Source organism: Lactuca virosa, chromosome 2 (genome assembly GCF_052849685.1).
Source record: "Lactuca virosa cultivar CGN04683 chromosome 2, Lactuca_virosa_CGN04683_v6, whole genome shotgun sequence".
Classification (NCBI taxonomy): domain Eukaryota; kingdom Viridiplantae; phylum Streptophyta; class Magnoliopsida; order Asterales; family Asteraceae; genus Lactuca; species Lactuca virosa.
The window spans coordinates 207,340,978-207,352,601 of NC_136427.1; the positions used below are offsets into that span (position 1 = coordinate 207,340,978).

General features: G+C 29.4%; 1 protein-coding gene across 1 annotated transcript; it reads right to left on the reverse strand.

The window, feature by feature from the left end:
- Nucleotides 1-4,272: 4,272 nt before the first annotated feature.
- LOC145156751 (phosphoinositide phosphatase SAC7-like) lies at nt 4,273-7,847 on the reverse strand. Its single transcript, XM_079076006.1, has 17 exons — nt 7,589-7,847; nt 7,319-7,402; nt 7,074-7,201; nt 6,886-6,977; nt 6,651-6,799; nt 6,361-6,548; nt 6,172-6,258; nt 6,009-6,086; nt 5,847-5,917; nt 5,656-5,754; nt 5,478-5,577; nt 5,286-5,394; nt 5,133-5,205; nt 4,913-5,006; nt 4,747-4,839; nt 4,601-4,667; nt 4,273-4,511 (listed from the first exon to the last, which is right to left on the reverse strand). The coding sequence occupies exons 1-17, from the start codon at nt 7,734-7,736 to the stop codon at nt 4,381-4,383; spliced, it is 1,791 nt and encodes a 596-aa protein (XP_078932132.1). The 5' UTR covers nt 7,737-7,847; the 3' UTR covers nt 4,273-4,380.
- Nucleotides 7,848-11,624: the final 3,777 nt, after the last annotated feature.

Here is an 11,624-nt window from a genome sequence, read left to right on the forward strand (position 1 = left end):
AGTTTTTAGGATATTCATTAAAATTATCAAATGAAAGTTATGAAACGGTCACTTTTTTTAAGTATTATAATATAATTGGGATTAATTACAAAAAAACATTTTATATACTGGTTTTTTTTCTTCAGATTAAACTTTAACTTTATTTTTTTTAGAGAAGTCATTACATTTTCTTTTTCGATTTGACCTTTTTAGCAGGTTACAGTAAATCTTCTAGTTTTACATAACTTTTTTCGAAAAATCCTCAATTTTTTTTTTCAGGAAAAAAACTCTAATGTTTGGCAACTTTTTTGTTTGGACCACCCTTTTTGTTTTTGTTAATAACTAATTTGTTTTCATGTTGTTATTTAGGCTAAAAGGAGTGGTAACACATTTAACACTTTGCCATGTCACTTTTTTAAGTGTCACATCATTTTTTGTCTTAACATCTAATTCTTAACAATTCATAGGGAGTGGTAAAACTCCTACCATTTCATTTTTTTATTTTCTTTTTTAAATTTAATTAAATTATATTTTTTTGATGCACAAACATTTAATATTACAAAAATTCTATTTTTTTTTAATACAAGCACTTAATATTTAAATAAAAAAGATTACTATAATTTAAAACATAATCTAAATAAAAAAGTTTATGTTTTTGGACAAAAAATACCAAGTTGTTTAATCTTTGGGACAAAAAATACCAAGTTGTAGAAACTTTGGGGACCAAATATGTAAATTCTTTATCTTCTTCCCCAATTCTCTTTACCAATTCTCTGTTAAAGCAACGCAAGTTTTAGCAACAAAAATCAAAGCTTCGACACCTCCCATCTGCCAAAAACGGAGGAATGGCCGAATGGGCATGCAATCTGGTCAAATACCCTTCATCCAATCACAAGCCAAACAAATACTCTCTCATTAAGCTGGCAGCGAATTATCCATGGCGAGCCCCCTAGCGAGCGCTAGGGGGCGGTGTTCCAAATGAGTTAGCGACCACGGCGAGTTTGTTTGGCACTTCGACTCCTTTCAGCCTTATGATGTTTGTGGTAGTTTTCAACATTAAAATATAAAGATATTTGATTTTCTTTTTCAAAACAAAGAGAAATAAATATCAAAATCTATTTACAAAATCCTTGAAGGTTGAAGAGGTGAAGAACAACACTCTAAGTTGATTTGGTATCTTAGATCGCTTGAAATTTGAAAGTTGTTTTTCTATTCGATTCATAAACAGGCTAAGATGACAATCTAGCTTAGACCCTTTGGTCTTCACCTGCTACAATCTCCAAGCATCATGTAAGTAGATTTTGATATGTATTTTACCAACAAGAACCATACATGAATTATTATGGAACAAATAACGGGAAAAATATGAAAGCTAAAATCAGATTCCAAGTATAGAATGGAGTTTTGAAACTATTATTATGTTTGATTCTGAGAACAATCTAAGATGTCAAACTCGAATATATATATATATATATATATATATATATATATATATATATATATATATATATATATATATATAAAATCTAATTTCTGCTTTCATGTTTTCTTCTTTTTAAACATTTTCAATCTTAAAAGTGATTTCATCCATAATAATTTCAATGTTCGATTTTTATTGGCAAAATGCATATCAAAATTCATTCATAGGATGATCGGAAGTTATAACTAGTGATGACTAGCGGACTAAGTTGGGTTGGCATCTTAGCTTGTTTTAAGAACTAAACAGAAAAACAATTAACTTCTAAACTCCAAGCGATCAAAGATATCAGTCACTCAGTCAGCTTAGACCGTTGTTCTACACCTGCTACAATCCATGACATCTTGTAACTAGATTTTGATATTTATTTTACCAACAACAACAATACACGTCATCCTTTCTCATTGTTATGAAGAAAAAAAAAAGTAAATGTCTCTGTCATATTTTTAGTATTGAAAACTATCAAGAACACGAGAGCACAACATGAAAAACAAATGATTTATTAATCAAAACAAAAAGGTTGGCCCAAACAAAAAAATTGCAAAACATGAGGGTTTTTTGGAAAAAATAAGTTAGAATATATTTTTCAAAAAGATATATATATATATATATAATCGAAAGATTACAAACACGCCTACTAAAATGGTCAAATATGAGTACTTTTTGAGGGAACAAAAGGCTTAATTTAGCAATAATAATAATAATAATAATAATAATAATAATAATAATAATAATAACTCAATCTTGAGGATCTTTTGGTAATAAACCTTAAAATAATTATTCATTATATAAAATTGAATTTGTAAAATTGATTTGACATACCGTTGTAGTAAAATCTTGCTATTTTTTTGCAATTTCTAAAAAGTGTTTTAACTTTTTATTCTCTAAAGGTTTTTTGCTAATCGATTATACAAATGAAAAAATATTACATAATGGACCATGTCATAAGGTAATTTCATAAAGTCAAAAATATTCTTAAAATCCAAAGAAAAATGGTTATTTTGTAAGAGTTTCCTAGCAAATATATTTGGATTTGAAATTAAATGGAAAAGTAAATACATAAAGTCATGGTATATATATCTACTAGGCGAATGCCCGCGCGTTGCGCAGTGGGATAATTATGTAGTTTAATATGGTTATATATGGTTTAATGTATTGTGAATAAGCCATACATAAAACTTGTATGCGATTAAATAGCATGTATATTTTTTGATTTACAGATTTTTTATCATAATAAATAATGAAAATTTTTTACTATTAGTTTAAAATTTTAAATGTAATTTTTATGTACACATTAGTATCTAATGTAATTAGTTGATGATTGATTAGATATGGATTCTCATTTGTGGTCGTCTATTTATGTTGAACCTCATAAAAATACATATTTAACGACTTTTGTTAGTTTTACTATTGAATAGAAAATGGTGCCGTATTTTAAGTAAATATAAAAAATTTCATTCTCAATCTATTTTAAGATAGTGACATATTTTAAGTTAATATAAAAAATCATATTCTAGAACTAATGAAAAGAAAAAACGGAGCCAAAATTTTTAACTATAATAAAGTTGATTCCAATTAAAAAGTGCTCAATCGAAGATAATATCATTCAATAAACATCATAAGATATTACGTTATATTCAAATTACGGACATCATTTTTGTAAGAGTCATTCAAAATATATGAGACTATAGTGTCTAATACAACAATGTAATAACCAAATGACCCTAACATATTTTAAATGAAATATAATTATAATATATTATCTATGCAACTAAATTTCTGCACAACATGTGGGATTCGTCTACTATATGGTATTCTTCTAATATATTATATTATAGTATAAACATTATATTTGAAAAACCACTTTGAGTTATATTGTAGTTTATAACATTAAATTTGTGATGGGCTGTATTTGACACACATTTGTGTATTTATATCTATATTATATATTTAAAACAAATCTTATATAAACATCCAACCTAAATATTCATCTTCAAGTTTTCTTTCTTCGCCACGTAAACAAACTTTTGTTATAAAGCCAAAAATGGAATAAAAGACACACTTAATTGTATGATCATGATATATTGTATTTTGATTGGGGCTTGTACAAAACATGCATGAGCATATATTATTAATTTATCTCTTGTTTTGGGTAATTCGAATAAGATAGTTTCAAATCCAACGTATCAAATGGATTACCCATTTACTAAAGTCTAAAACCCAAAAACTCAAACATGTTCTAATACCATACAAATGCATGAGGTTTTAGCAAATTATTATCTCATATGAATTACCATTGATTATGTGTGATTAATTATTAAGAAGGTGAAAAGGTTTGGGTGTTTCAAATGCATGAGGTTTTAGCAAATTATTGTGGGGGGTTTCAAATGCATGACATTCAAGGGAAAATGCAAGGTTTATAAGTACATAAGATTTGTTAACAAAGTCAAAAAGTAATAAAAAAAATTTTGCAAACACCAATTAGGCATCCGATCGAAAGACGTAGTCAACTTTGTTTTTCACAAGACTACATGCATCATTCATGCCTTTCATCCTTTCAACTTTTCAGTCATATCAAACACAATATTATTTTCCTCTTTAACATTTCATACTCATTCCTTGTAAGAAAATACTCATTTTTCAACCTTTCGTCAATTTTTATTATTTCCCGATACAAATAATATATATTAAACTAAAAATATAAATAAAACATTAACAATACTTAATTTTTTTTGAAAAACTAAAATTTTAAAACGTAAAAATAAGCCAAAGGTACATGAACATGGATAGTTACTTACACATGACTTCTAATATGGCCAATGCACATCATCAACTAACTACAAACAAAAATCACTTAAAACAACAAATGAAGATTTTTTTTTCTAAATAAAAAAAAATAAAAACTAAAAACTTTCACTTTAAAATCAACGGGGAGGTTTATGCAAACGAGGTCGGTTACAGAAAATTCGACCATTGGCTCTCACGAATGATGCTACACCTACACTCAGACCCGCCCAGAATAAAGAAAACAATAATTGCCATATATCATCCCCAACTGCATCAAATTTTATGATATTATAATTGTTTTTATTTAAATATAAAACTTTTTTAAGCTATAAAAAAAAGTAAAAAACAGCAACTCACCTCGCATGAGTGACATCATTGCAAAAAAGAACCCCATTGTGATCAGAAACAAAGAAAGAGGAAGAGACTGCAAAAAAAAAAATGTAAAAACTGAAATCCATGATTCAAAAAAAAAAAAATCAAAGGAATTTGTAAGGTGTAATTACAGCAATGGCTTCAATCCCTCCTTTTGGCGCAGTAGAAACCAAATCACGTGAGACAGAAACAATGTAATGACCTTGGAGTAGATCAATCGAATCCTACATAAACAAATAATTAATGAATTACTTTTTAATTTATATATATTTATTTATTTTCCAAAGAAAAATCTACCTGTTTTGTACCATCGACAAAATTGTTGAGGTAGTATCGCATTAACGCATTCCATCCGTCTTTAAGAATCCCTTGAGTAGTCCTCTTACCAACTCTATTATAAAAAAGATATATACATATATTTCATTGATAGATACACACTTTACCCTTCAAAAAGAAAGTTGAAATGTCTAAAATACCCTTTAGTAACCATGACATTGGGCAAATAGGTAAATTTTACCTAACAAAATCTCCTTTTAAAGCAGGCGTGCCGGAATACTGGATGCTTATATCATCCCCGTGGTTAGCCCATACTATTATGTTATATTCAAGTATATAAATATAAATTTAAAAAAATTTAAAAATACACAATATTCAGTAAGAAAATACATACATATTTTGAAACGGTCATCAAAATTAGGATATGTACTAATGCTTTCATTAGCATCAAAAACACCAAGCCTTTGAAGTTGTAATTCCAACATTTTTCGTCCAATCATACTCTGAAAAAACACGTCAGATAAGAAAATATTAAATTTTCTATCTTTTTTTTTCACTTAATAATGGTTGTAAACATTAAATATACCTGTGTGACATTTGTACGATCTAAACAATCAACACAATTCGTGCGTAAGATTCCAATTTGCTTTTCAACTATTTCACCCTTTTCATTTAACAAATAGTACCTACCATTTAAACAAAACATCAAAATGATTCTATGGGATATACAAATAAAGATATTATTAACATGGATAATACAATACCTATTTTTAATGAGGAAATCCTCAATGTGTTCATAAAGGATAGATAGGCGCTCAAAATGAACATGTCCACAAATGCGATGGAAGTCAAAATGCAAGTATCTATACACAATGAAAGTCAACAACCCATTTAGAAAAATCAAAATATATAATTCACCAACAAATTGGTAAAATATGATTAAAAATATATATACCTGACGTCATTGCTAAGAATATTATGCACTGAATTGGCAAATTGTTGAGTCAATTGTCCCTCGCCACCATCCTATAAACCATAAAAAATATAAAACTTTGAGTCAAAAAATATGAAATGAGAAAATTATATAATATATATGATTATATATGTATTTGTATACCGTATTGACAAGATCAACAGCGAAAACATTTCCATATTTCTTCCTTAAATCCAGAAAATGGCGTTCAGCAACTCGAGGCTGCAGAAACGAATCAAATAAAACTGTCACTAACCGAAGAAATAAGAACAATTGAAAAGTGTCGCAAAAAGAAAGTTGCACATACCGCTTCCTCACGTCTCAAGATATCGAACTTAGGTTTGTATGTCAAATCAACAATTTGTTCCCAGATAAAAGGCATTGAACCTCGCACCTACAAAATCAAATTAATAACATATAATCGATCTAGGGTTAGGAAATTGGTGTGATTTGTGAATTCGAAGAGGAAAAAAGATGTATATGAAATTAATCAAACCTGCACAAATGATGAGGTAAACCCTTTTAGCTGTATGATTTGTTCACTTTCGACAAAGTTTGCTACATAACCATCAGCATCAGCTCCTCTTCTCCATAGCCGAGTCCCTGTTCTTCTTGTGCATCTTCTTGCGATCAATGTGACGTCTATAATCTCTAATCCGATTGCTGATTGAAACGTCTGGAAAGCTGGGGATAAGTTGAGGAGATAAGAAATGATTTGCATTCATTCATTATCGAACAATAACTTTGAAAAAAAGTAAATTAAGAATTGATAGAAAGGATACATACATCCTTGAATAACAGGAAGCATGTATGGATCAAGTTTGTTATCTATGAAAACTTCCAACATATAGTTGTTCCACAAGAATCGTGGCTCTGCTTGTCTCCAAAGAGGAAGCAGCCTCGATTCATCACCCAAATCATTCAAACGTTGGGCACTGAAAATTGTGAGAAACAAGTTTTCTTGATTATCATATGAATTGGGTGATTTAATCATGAGGTGAATGTAGAGAAGGTGAAGGACCTTAGTGTTATATTGACATCATATGAGAAATAGAGTCCGTGGGTCTTTTCTGCAACTTTTAACAGATTGGAAAATTCAGACTCCACTCTTTTCTGTCAGATATGGGAATTGTAAGATGATTGTTTACACTATCATAAAGATTAACGAGCATGAAGAAGTAAAAAAACAGTGACCAAGGGTAATTTGACCTGCTCCTCGGGAGAATTTTTCAAGGAATGATCACAAGGGAAGACTTTGAGTGACAAAACTTTGAAGAACGGATGCCCCAAGTAAGTTCCAACAGATTCACGATCGGTAATCACTAATAAATATGATCCTAGAACAGAGAGATGGAGATACAGTTCAGGAGTCATGAAAACTTGATAAAATTGACTATCATGCAACCTAGAAGTTAAACTGATTCAAATCCTTAGCATAATGATGATCATCTAACCTGCTAATAGCTTTAGCATCCCAACAACACCAAAAACCGTCTGAATTTTTGGAACACGAACCATGGTGCAATGCGGAACTTCATCTACATAAACAGAAGATTACATTAATGATTAATCAAGTACTATCAGAACCCTCCAGATTATTACATTCTTCAAATCCCATGGAAAATCATAATCGCATTAACCCCTTTCAGTACATCTAAGGCGATCATTACACTATCAGAAATTGATAAATATTCGTAAGCAAAAGAACAGAATCGAGAACAAACCAACAAGCGACATGGAGCCATTAACACGATTGACAGCTAAACAAGAACCAGAAGAACCATCAGTGGGTTCAACGATATATTGATCCGGAAACTCCCATAACCTCATACGCGTGTAGAGTTTCTGGGAGGGATGAGCCTTCACCATCATCGTTCCTGATTGTTTCTTTTCCTACTTTGAATTGTAACAGAATTGAAATCGAATAGAATTGAATTCTAGGGCAATGATTTGGGTTTTTTCTCGATTTTTAAGAGAAATTTATCGAAGAAGAAATGGAGTTAGAGTGAAGAAGAGCGCGATAAACTGGAAAAACAGAATGCTATAACGGAACCACTCCCATTTCGGAATGCTTGTTTGGATTTAACAAAATCAAATGGAGTTATTTACATTGAGTTCCCTTGTACTTTCCTATATTTACATTGAACCCCCCCCCCTTTGCTATAAAATACCTTATTGTTTACCATTTTCTAAACATATTTTTTAGGGAAAAAAAAAACAAAAACAAAATCATTACCTACCAACAATAGAACTCTTATATTTTGTTTATATGCAGAATAACCATTACATTTTCAGTTACGTTTTAGATTTACCCAAATATTCGTCTTTTTAAAGAAGGTATTGGTTGTTTTGTGACATTACATTTATCTTATTCGTTTTTAGGTTGTGATAGAAAAAAAAAACAATGTTACTTATATTTGCTTGAGTAAATGGTCGTTGAGTAGATGATCTATTTCTTACGTTTTATATTATACAATAGGCAACGTCACTTAATTTTGTTTCCATGATAACCTAAAAACGAAAAAAAATAAATGTCATGTCATAAAGCAACCGTTAATTTCTTTAAAAACCGAATTTTGAGTTAATATAAAAGAAAACTAAAAATGTAAGGGTTTTTCTGTATATAAACAACATGTATAAGTTTTTTGAATGTTGGTAGACAAATAATTGTGTTTTTCTGTATTTTGTCATTTTTTAATTATTCCAAAAAAGCTATTATATTTTTTCATTTTTTCCCCCATTTGGTTATTTTAGCGTGTTTATCAGTAAGTTTTCGATTTTTACATATTTTTTCGTTAACTTAATTTTTTTTGAAAAAACTAACATTTTCCAAACTTTTTCGTTTGGACCAATTTTTTTTCGTCTTGGATCATAGTTTTCATATTTTTCTTCTGTTGTTATGGTGTTTTTGATAGGCTTTAACATTAAAATATAATGGATACATTTTATTTTTCCAAAACAAATAAACATGATGTCGTGTTCAATTATTGTTGGTAAAATATATATCAAAATCTATCTGAAGATGCTCAAATATTGTATTAGGTGAAAAACCACGATTTAGTTCAACTTGACATCATAATTTGATTTTAGAATCAAACAAAATGGCAGCTTCCAAACGCTAATATGTATTTTGTATATAATTTAAGTTTTTATGTTTTTTGCATTGGAAATGTTATAAATAATCCATAATAATATTATTACATTCAATCAAGGGTTTATTTTTCCCCATCAATAGTGAGATTAATAATAGCTCATTTAATAAATTCCTTAGCATTGCATTATTATTCAATTTCGATGCAAAACCTTCAATCTCAAAGAAATATAGTAAAACTATTGTTGTGAGTTTATCTTAAATCATGTTTAAATGGTTAGAAAATAACTATTTGTGACAACAAATTGAAAATCGAACGATAAGTTTAATGATAAGAAACGTCACATACTTGAAATAAACTATGTCGATGATAAGTAAGTTTATGACGTTAGTTTTAAAGAAACAAACTTCCGAAAACAAGTCCTCTAATTAAAAAAACCAACAAAATGAAATTGCTTTACATCACATATTGACATTAAATATGTAAGCATGTAGCACCCATAAGTTTACAAAATAAGCTTTTGAACACTTATGATCATAATGTTGAATGTTTATGATAAGTATGATGTTTTAGTGATTTACTACCATGTAAGTAGTGCTAACAAAGCCTTTAAAATAAAATGCTATAAAGTGGAAAACTTCATAAGTTATGTGTTTTAGTTTTGACTTACAATTCCAGCTCTCGTTAGAATTAGAGTGTTTTGGTTATTAGTTTTTACATAAAGCCAAATGAAGTAATATGCAAAAATAAAAAAATAAATAATAAAAAATAATAATAATAAAGAACCATGTAAATTGGATGATAGATAAAGGAGTTGTGGGAAAAATGACAAATTTGTGTATTGCGCACGACAATGCGGTCTAAGCAGTTTTTTTAAGCACAAATTATGTTTTCTTCAGCACAATGTGTTGGTTGAAAAAAATAACAACTTAATTTGATGAGATAAAATGTATTTTTGCCATGTTTTTTTGTCACAAACGGAAATGGATTAATGAAAGCTTTTAGGGGTGAATTTAGGTCATTTTTATATTATTTTTAAAGGGTTTTTGAGCGGGATTACAAACTTCAACTACCTTATACTACGACGATCAAATGTAAAAGTTAGGGTTTCGCCAAATTATGGAAAAGGTTAGACCTACCATTTGACCACAGTTTTTAATGTTTGTGGATGCCATTACGTCACAAACATGTCCCAAACTCATATGTGTGAACTAATGTGCCAATTATGGTGTACTAAGTTGGTTTTTGAAGACATCTGGTGGATTTGAAGAATGAAATCAAAATTAAGCTTCTACAAGTTATGATAATTTGGGCATACATCAAGATTGAAGCTTGATTTGCTATTATTTTGTTGAATGAATTCAACAATCTTAAATCGGTGTCCTGATTAGTTAAATGTAAAATTATTTGGTAAACTTAACATCTTGTGTGTATGAAATGATTGCATTTAGAAAGAGTGTTCGTTGCATGCTCATGCATCCATTTGAATGTCATTACATTTAGTCATATGTCTAGACACCCGTTTAAATGAGGCGATGATAGCATTTTGATGCCAATTATATCTCAAAGCTATGACTTTTGGAAGAACCAAGGTTACACGGAATTGATACATTTATCCTAAATGGTAAAGGAGTCGAAGATTCCGCCGATGGGGACGTTGACTCCCCGAATCTTGTGTGTGCTTAGATTATGCATAACATAATGGCTTCAAATGGTTGAAAACTATTAGTTATGGAGAATATATGAAGATAAAGTATGTATGATCTATTAGGGGTGTTCATCAGTTCAAATCCAATGGATTTCGATGGTATCGATCCAATCTAATCATCTATTGGATGTTGGATTTTGTCAACCGACCCAATCCAATTCAGTATAAAAAACCGAACCAAACCGATCAAATTGGATGTTGGATCGAACCGGTTTTATCCATTGGATTTTAATTGATTTAATCCATTGGTTATCCATTATCCAACCAATTATAATCAATTTCTATTGAATAACCAAATATAATTATGATAACTAAAAATAAAACTACACATAACTACACTAAATGAGACTAAGAAAGTAACTTCAAGTCTTCAACTTATTTTTTATTGAATAATTAATAGTATTTAATATTTATTAGATTAAAATTGGATATCCAATTGGATTAGATCGGTTCGGTTATCCATTCGATTTTCAGGATGATCTAATAACCGATCCAATCTAATTGGACTTTGAAATTTAACATCCGGTCCAATCTAATTGTAATTGGATATTCAATCCAATTAGTCGGTTTGTAATTAGATCGGTCGATTACCATTCAATCGATTAATTTTGCCCACGCTTATCATCTATATCAAAACTTATGTATCTCGATACTTGATGTCTTGTTTACTTTTTTAAATGGCATATATTTCATTGACATATACCACTTACATGGACTTTTGGGATTGTAGGACCTTACTTTTACTTTTGACCTAGAAGTGGAAAGATTTTAGTAGTATCTTTTGAATTGTAAATGCTTGTAATAACTTATGATGTTTTCCTATAGTTTATCCATATTAGTTTGTTACACCGTGAAACACAAAATCTATATTTTGGTTAAAAGAAAATTGTACAAATTGGAGGTATCTTCTGCTAATCATCATATTTTGTAAATGAAATGATGTTTATAATGGTATAAAAG

What these genes read in the sequence shown, in the direction of transcription:
- LOC145156751 (XM_079076006.1), bottom strand. Translation starts at nt 7,736, where the DNA reads ATGATGGTGAAGGCTCATCCCTCCCAGAAACTCTACACGCGTATGAGG. An exon ending in GATTTCCTCATTAAAAATAG is followed by an intron (nt 5,578 to 5,655) that starts GTATTGTATTAT and finishes TTTAAATGGTAG; the next exon opens with GTACTATTTGTTAAATGAAA. An exon ending in GAGGGATTGAAGCCATTGCT is followed by an intron (nt 4,668 to 4,746) that starts GTAATTACACCT and finishes TTTTTTTTGCAG; the next exon opens with TCTCTTCCTCTTTCTTTGTT.